Here is an 8,933-nt window from a genome sequence, read left to right on the forward strand (position 1 = left end):
TCTTTGCGACCCCATGGATTGCAGCATGCCAGGCATCCCTGTCCATCACCAACTCCTGGAATTTACTCAAACTCATATCCATTGAGTCGGTGATGGCATCCAACCATCCCATCCTCTGTCATCCCCTTTTGCTCCTGCCTTCAATCTTTCCCAGCATCAGGGTCTTTTCCAATGAGTCAACTCATCACATCAGGTGGCCAAAGTATTGGAGTTTCAGCTTCAGCATCAGTCCTTCCAATGAATATTCAGGATTGATTTCTTTTAAGATGGACAGGTTGGATCTCCTTGCAGTCCAAGGGAGTCTCAGGAGTCTTTTCCAACACCACAGTTCAAAAGCATCAATTCTTTGGTGCTCAGCTTTCTTTATAGTCCAACTCTCACATCCATACATAACTACTGGAAAAAACATAGCTTTGACTAGATGGACTTTTATTGGTAAAGTAACGTCTCTGCTTTTTAATATGCTATCTAGGTTGGTCATAGCTTTTCTTCCAAGAAGCAAGCATCTTTTAATTTAATGGCTGCTTAGAGACAAATGAAAATGAAAACCAAAACTTATGGGGTGAAGGAAAAGCAGTCCTAAAAGGGAGGTTTTCTCAGGTAACAAGTAAAATCTCAAGTTATCAACCTAACTTTACACCTAATGTAACTAGACAAAGAAGGACAAACAAAACCCAAAGTTAATAAAAGGAAAGAAATTATGAAGATCAGAAAAGACATAAGTAAAATAGAAACTAAGAAAGCAATAGAAAAGATGAATGAAACTAAAAGTTCGTTCTTCACAAAAATAAATGAAAAAAACAAATCAAGTAGAATTTGAATATTTAACAGTTTTAATTTCCAGTTTATCAAAAGTAAATTCTATGTAAGAAGTATTTCTGACTAATCAAAAAATGTGTTCAAATAAAACAATCATTTGTAGTTAGAAGAAACATGAAATATCCTTTTAAAAATAACAAAAAAATTGATAAACTGTTATTCAGTTTCTTTTTTTTAAGTTATTTTTTCTTCTTATTTTAATTGGAAGCTAATTACTTTACAATATTGTGGTGGTTTTGCCATACATTCACATGAATCAGCCATGGGTGTACATGTGTTCCCCATCCATGACCCTCCCTCCCACGTTCCTCCTTATCCCATCTCTCAGGGTCATCCCAGTGTACCAGCCCTGAGCACCCTGTTTCATGAATCAAACCTGGACTGGGGATCTATTTCACATGTTAATATACATGTTTCAGTGCTATTCTCTCAAATAATCCCACCCTTGCCTTCTCTCACAGAGTCCAAAAGTCTGTTCTTTACATCTATGTCTCTTTTGCTGTCTTGCATATAGGATCATCGTTACCATCTTTCTAAATTTCATATATATGGGACGCGCGCATTGGCTGCCTGGGCTGCGGGCAGCGAGGCTGCGCGCTCTTCCCCGGGCCGCTCACTGTAGGACAGACTCAGGTGCCGCCGCCGCCACCGCCCGCGAAGCCGCCGCTGTCGCAAGACGCCCGCCACCGCCCCTGCCCCGCCACCGCCCCTGCCCCGCCGCCGCCGCCGCCTCGCGACCGGCTGTATGGTTAGGCCACAATCTTCAATGAGTATTCCTCAGTTCTGTGGTGTTCTCGGTCACACATTTATGGAGTTTCTGAAGGGCAGTGGAGATTACTGCCAGGCACAGCACGACCTGTATGCAGACAAGTGAACTGCAGAAATTCATTACTGCTCAACCAAGAAGCCCCCATAAGACTGGTTAACCTGGACACAGAAGTGTTGAATTGAAATCCGCAGAGCATTTTTTTTACAAGAGTTCTGATCTGGATGGGGTAAACCTCAGTGTACTTCCTTTCTATTGCCTCAGTATTACTGGATCGAAGAATTGCTGCTTCTTGTTAAGAGGTTCATTAATTCACTACTCCCACCTTCATACTTAAAAGCACTAAGAATTTCAAGTGGAGTATATTGAAGTTGACTGTGTTTCTTGTGCGTCATTTCTGTATTCAATTTTTTAAATTCTTTCATATCCCTATTGAGTGTTTTTTAACTAAATTAACATGGCTCGAATGAACCGCCCAGCTCCTGTGGAAGTTACATACAGGAACATGAGATTTCTTATTACACACAACCCAACTAATGCAACGTTAAGCAAGTTTATAGAGGAACTTAAGAAGTATGGAGTTACCACAATCGTAAGAGTATGTGAAGCAACTTATGACACTACTCTTGTGGAGAAAGAAGGCATCCATGTTCTCGATTGGCCTTTTGATGATGGCGCACCACCATCTAACCAGATTGTTGATGATTGGTTAAGTCTTGTGAAAATTAAGTTTCGTGAAGACCCTGGTTGTTGTATTGCTGTTCATTGTGTTGCAGGCCTTGGCAGAGCTCCAGTGCTTGTTGCCCTAGCATTAATTGAAGGTGGAATGAAATATGAAGATGCAGTACAGTTCATAAGACAAAAGCGGCGAGGAGCTTTTAACAGCAAGCAACTTTTGTATTTGGAGAAGTATCGTCCTAAAATGCGGCTGCGCTTCAAAGACTCCAATGGGCATAGAAACAATTGTTGCATTCAATAAAGCCAGGGTGCATGATGCCATTGCTTGGAAGTGCAACTTGAGACGGGATGGAATTTGTCGTACATAGCAGATAGCCTGGTTGACTTGGTGAATAAGTCTGATGAAGCTTCCATAGGAGTGTTGAAAAGCAGTTTTACCAGGCCACAGGCCTGGCAGAATTGCAGTCTCTGTTCAGGTTCTGATCAACCTATTTGGATACTGGTAAAGAATTCTTGCTGTTCAGCATTTGATATGTGCTTATAATTTGTACCAATTGACCTTTCCTGAAATCATGCAGTATTGAGTCATGTCATTAAATCTGTTTCCATGCCAGAATCTTACCAATATGTAAGAAATTTAGAAAGACTAGGTGCCAAAATACCCAGCACAATACTTGTATATTTTTAGTATTATATAGAACAAATCCCAGGAACTATGAACACTCTGGACCTTATGTGGTTTATTCCTTGCATCATTTCAAGCATAGAAAATAGGGCCTATGAGGTTGTTTGCTCACAATATGTTTACATCTCCCACATTCATACCAGTATACATCAGATTTGCTCTCTTTTTAATTAACCAAGTCTTACAGTGATTATTTAATATCTTTCTATAAATCTCATTTTATGTTGTAGAAGGCCTCCATTTTGAAAATCTACATTGTACAGAAGAAGCACAAGTCTTTAATGTCTCCAGACAAAAGCCTTACAGTTCATTTTAATGTTTGCACTTTGGGGTGCAACTTACAGGGAGGGCCTGAAAAAAGAATGGGAGGGGGCTATTAAGTATTTTTAGTAAAATGTTGCCTTTGTCTTGTGCAGAACATGTAGAATATGTGCTTTAATTTAGTAAATATTTTTTTAAAAGGTAGAAATACTTTGTTACTGTAACTAAAACAATTAATCAAAATTTCTGAAATTCTTGTAATTTTTTTTCATACTTAACCTGAAATTGTTTACCAACTTGGTTTTGTTTGAAGTGTGATTCCCAGCCTCTCTTGCAAAAAAAAGTGGGTTTCTGCTAATGAATTGAGCAGACATTTAATATTTTATATACCTTTTGAGCTGTGCAACTTAATATTTGGATACTTGACAATTTGTTTTATTATGTAATTGATAAAATGGTGATGTGTATTAACGTTAATTCAACCATATATTTATACTGTCCGGGAACAAGTGGTTATAGTTCTGTGGGAGAAATAATTTGTCAGTGTTCACCAGCTTGTAAAAATCTAGTGCAAGAGCTTAAACATTAAATAAATGATAATACGCATTTATCGTCAAAAAAAAAATAAAATAAATTTCATATATATGGGTTATATACTGTATTGGTGTTTTTCTTTCTGAATTGCTTCTCTTTGTATAATAGGCTCCAGTTTCATCCACCTCATTAGAACTGATTCAAATGAATTCTTTTTTATAGTTGAGTAATATTCCATTGTGTATATGTACCACAACATTCTTATCCATTCATCTGCCAGTGGACATCTAGGTTGTTTCCATATCCTGGCTATTGTAAACAGTGTTTCGATGAACATTGAGGTACATGAGTCTCTTTCAATTCTGGTTTCCTCAGTGTGTATATGCAGTAGTGAGACTGCTGGGTCATATGGTAGTTCTATTTCCAGTTTTTAAAGGAATCTCCACACTGTTCTCCATAGTGGCTGTACTAGTTTGCATTCCCACCAACAGTGGAAGAGGCGTCCGTTTTCTACACACCCTCTCCAGCATTTATTGTCTGTAGACTTTTTGATAGCAGCCATTCTGACTAGGGTGAATGGTACCTCCTTGTGGTTTTGATTTGCATTTCTCTGATAATGAGTGATGTTGCGTATCTTTCCATGTGTTTGTAAGCCATTTGTCTTTGAGGAATGTCTGTTTAGTTCTTTGGCCCATTTTTTGATTGGGTCACTTATTTTTCTGGAATTGAGCTGCAAGAGCTGCTTGTATATTTTTGAGATTCTTTGTCAGTTGCTTTGTTTGCTATTATTTTCCCCTACTCTGAAGACTGTCTTTTCACCTTGCTTATATTTTCCTTCATTGTGCAAAGCTCTAAGTTTAATTTGGCCCCGTTTGTTTATTTTTGCTTTTATTTCCATTACTCTGGGAGGTGGGTCATAGAGAATCTGGCTGTGATTTATGTCAGAGAGTGTTTTGCCTATGTTTTCCTCTCGGAGTCTTATGGTTTCTGGTATTACATTTAGATCTTTAATCTATTTTGAGTTTATTTTTGTGTATGGTGTTAGAAAGTGTTCTACCTTCATTCTTTTACAGGTTGTTGACCAGTTTTCCCAGCACCACTTCTTAAAGAGACGTCTTTTCTCCATTGTATATTCTTGCCTCCTTTGTCAAAGATAAGGTGTCCATTGGTGTGTGGATTTATCTCTGGGCTTTCTATTTTGTTCCATTGATCTATATTTCTGACTTTGTGCCAGTATCATACTGTTTTGATGACTGTATCTTTGTATTATAGTCTGAAGTCAAGCAGGTTGATTCCTCCAGTTCCATTCTTCTTTCTCAAGATTGTTTTGGCTATTTGAGGTTTTTTGTAGTTCCATACAAATTGTGAAATTATTTGTTCTAATTCTCTGAAAAATACCGTTGGTAGCTTGATAGGGAGTGAGTTGAATCTATAGATTGCTTTGGATAGTATACTCATTTTTACTATATTGATTCTTCTGATCCATGAACATGGTATATTTCTCCATCTATTTGTGTCCTCTTTGATTTCAGACTGGTTCCAAATAGGAAAAGGTGTACGTCAAGGTTATATATTGTCACCTTGCTTATTTAACTTATATGCAAAGTACATCATGAGGAACGCTGGGCTGGAAGAAGCACAAGCTTGAATCAAGATTGCTGGGAGAAATATCAATAACCTCAGATATGCAGATGACACTACTCTTATGGCAGGAAGTGAAGAGGAACTCAAAAGCCTCTTGATGAAAGTGAAAGAGGAGAGTGAAAAATTTGGCTTGAAGCTCAACACTCAGAAAACTAAGATCATGGCATCTGGTCCCATCACTTCATGGGAAATAGATGGAAAAACAGTGGAAACAGTGTCAGACTTTGTTTTTTTGGGCTCCAAAATCACTGCAGATGCTGATTGCAGCCATGAAATTAAAAGACGCTTGCTCCTTGGAAGGAAAGTTATGACCAACCTTGATAGTATATTAAAAAGCAGAGACATTACTTTGCCAACCAAGGTCCGTCTAGTCAAGGCAATGGTTTTTCTAGTGGTCATGTATGGATGTGAGAGTTGGACTGTGAAGAAGGCTGATCGCCGAAGAATCAATGCTTTTGAACTGTGGTGTTGGAGAAGACTCTTGAGAGTCCCTTATACTGCAAGGAGATCCAACCAGTCCATTCTAGAGGAGATCAATCCTGGATGTTCATTGGAGGGACTGATGCTAAAGCTGAAACTGCAATACTTTGGCCACCTCATGCGACGAGTTGACTCACTGGAAAAGACTCTGATGCTGGGAAAGGTTGAGGGCGGGAGAAGGGGACGACGGAGAATGAGATGGCTGGATGGCATCACCGACTCTGTTGACATGAGTTTGAGTGTACTCTGGGAGTTGGTGATGGATAGGGAGGCCTGGCGTGCTGTGATTCATGGGGTCGCGGAGAGTCGGACACGACTGAGCGACTGAACTGAACTGAACTGATTTCCTTCATCAGTGCTTAATAGTTTTCCATATATAGGTCTTTTGTTTCTTTAGGTAGATATATTCCTAAGTATTTTATTCTTTTCGTTGCAACGGTTAATGGAATTGTTTCCTTAATTTCTCTATTTTCTCATTATTAGTGTATAGGAATGCAAGGGATTTCTGTGTGTTGATTTTATATCCTGCAACTTTACTGTATTCATTAATTAGCTCTAGTAATTTTCTGGTGGAGTTTTTAGGGTTTTCTATGTAGAGGATCATGTCAACTGTGAACAGTGAGTGTTTTACTTCTTCTTTTCCAATCTGGATTCCTTTTATTTCTTTTTCTGCTCTGATTGCTGTGGCTAAAACTTCCAAAACTATGTTGAATAGTAGTGGTGAGACTGGGCATCCTTGTCATGTTCCTGACTTTAGGGGGAATGCTTTCAATTTTTCACCATTGAGGATAATGTTTGCTGTGGGTTTGTCATATATAGCTTTTTTATGTTGAGCTATGTTCCTTCTATGCCTGCTTTCTGGAGGGTTTTTATCATAAATGGATGTTGAATTTTGTCAAAGGCTTTCTCTGCATCTATTGAGATAATCATATGGTTTTTATCTTTTAATCTGTGAATGTGGTGTATCACATTTCTTGATTTGAAAATATTGAAGAATCTTTGTATTCCTGGGATAAAGCACACTTGGTCATGATGTATAATCTTTTTATATGTTGTTGGATTCTGTTTGTTGGAATTTTGTGAAGGGCTTTTTCATCTATGTTCACCAGTGATAATGACCGGTCATTTTCTTTTTTTGTGGCATCTTTGTTTGGTTTTGGTATTAGGGTGATAGTGGCCTCATAGAATGATTCTGGAAGTTTACCTTCCTCTGCAATTTTCCGGAAGAGTTTGATTAGAATAGGTGTTAGTTCTCTAAATTTTTGGTAGAATTCAATTGTGAAGCCGTCTGGTCCTGGGCTTATGTTTGTTGGAAGATTTCTGATTACGGTTTTGATTTCTGTGCTTGATTTTCTATTTCTTCCTAGTTCAGTTTTGGCAAGTTCTACTTTTCTAAGAATTTGTCCATTTCTTCCAAGTTGTCCATTTTATTGGCATATGGTAGTCTCTTATGATCCTTTGTATTTGTGTTGTCTGTTGTGATTTCTGCACTCTCATTTCTAATTTTCCTGTTTTGATTCTTCTCCCTTTGTTTCTTGATGAGTCTGGCTAATGGTTTGTCTCTTATTTATCCTCTTGAGAAACCAACTTTTAGTTTTGTTGATTTTTGCTGTGCTCTCTCTTGTTTGTTTTGCATTTATTTCTGCCCTAATTTTTGTGATTTCTTTCCTTCTACTAACCCTGGGGTTCTTCATTTCTTCCTTTTCTAGTTGCTTTAGGTGTAGAGTTAGGTTATTTATTTGATTTCTCTCCTGTTTCTTGAAGTAGTCTTGTATTGCTATGAACCTTCCCCTATGCTCTGCTTTTACTGAATCCCGTAGGTTTGGTGCTGCTGTGTTTTCTTTTCATTCATTTCTATGCATATTTTGATTTCTTCTGTGACTTTTTGGTTATTCAGAAGTGTGTTGTTTAGCCTCCATATGTTTGTATTTTTCATAGTTTTTTTTTTCCTGTAGTTGACATCTAATCTTACCGCATTGTGATCAGAAAAGATGATTGAGATGATTTCAATTTTTTTTTTAATTTACCAAGGCTAGATTTATGGCCCAGTATGTGATCTGTTCTGGAGAAGGTTCCAGAACTTGACAAAAATGTGAAATTCCAGAACTTGAGAAAAAGGTGAAATTCATTGCTTTATGGTGAAATGTCCTATAGATATCAATTAGGTCTAACTGGTCCATTGTATCATTTAAAGTTTGTGCTTCCTTGCTAATTTTCTGTTTTGTTGGTCTATCCATAGGTGTGAGTGGGGTATTAAAGTCTCCCACTATTATTGTGTTACTGTTAATTTTCCCTTTCATATGTGTTAGCATTTGCCTTACATATTGCAGTGCTTCTATGTTGGGTGCATGTATATTTATAAATGTTATATCTTCTCCTTGGATTGATCCTTTGATCATTATGTAGTGCCCTTCTTTGTCTCTTTTCATGGCCTTTATTTCAAAGTCTATTTTATATGATATGAGTATTGCTACTCCAGCTTTCTTTTCGTCTCCATTTCTCCAGCCCTTCACTTTCAGTCTGTATGTGTCCCTCGTTTTGAGGTGGGTGTCTTGTAGACAGCATATATAGGGGTCTTGTTTTTGTATCGATTCAGTCAGTGTTTGTCTTTTCATTGGGGCATTCAACCTATTTACATTTAAGGTAATAATTGATAAGTATGATCCCGTTGCCATTTACTTTGTTGTTTGGGGTTCGAGTTTATACACCCTTTCTGTGTTTCCTGTCTAGAGAAGATCCTTTAGTATTTGTTGGAGAGCTGATTTGGTGGTGCTGAATACTCTGAGCTTTTGCTTATCTGTAAAGCTTTTGATTTCTCCTTCAAATTTGAATGAGATCCTTGCTGGGTACAGTAATCTGGGTTGTAAGTTTTTGCCTTTCATCATTTTAAGTATGTCCTGTCATTCTCTTCTGGCTTGAAGAGTTCCTATTGAAAGATCAGCTGTTATCCCCTTGTGGGGATCCCCTTGTGGGTTAATTGTTGTTTTTCTCTTGCTGCTATTAATATTTGTTCTTTGTAGTTTGATCTTCGTTAATTTGATTAATATGTGTCTTGGGTGTTTCGCC

At 37.8% G+C, this 8,933-nt stretch overlaps 1 protein-coding gene across 1 annotated transcript; it reads left to right on the forward strand.

The window, feature by feature from the left end:
- Positions 1-1,920: 1,920 nt before the first annotated feature.
- LOC129553535 (protein tyrosine phosphatase type IVA 1) lies at positions 1,921-2,726 on the forward strand. The gene has a single exon (XM_055422363.2). The coding sequence runs from the start codon at positions 2,043-2,045 to the stop codon at positions 2,562-2,564; it is 522 nt and encodes a 173-aa protein (XP_055278338.1). The 5' UTR covers positions 1,921-2,042; the 3' UTR covers positions 2,565-2,726.
- Positions 2,727-8,933: the final 6,207 nt, after the last annotated feature.

The sequence above is a fragment of the Moschus berezovskii genome, chromosome 14 (assembly GCF_049115385.1).
Source record: "Moschus berezovskii isolate FMDL1 chromosome 14, NW_MosBer_1.0, whole genome shotgun sequence".
NCBI classification, from domain to species: domain Eukaryota; kingdom Metazoa; phylum Chordata; class Mammalia; order Artiodactyla; family Moschidae; genus Moschus; species Moschus berezovskii.

Bases quoted from the DNA above. Each gene is read 5' to 3' on its own strand.
- LOC129553535 (XM_055422363.2), top strand. From the start codon at position 2,043: ATGGCTCGAATGAACCGCCCAGCTCCTGTGGAAGTTACATACAGGAAC.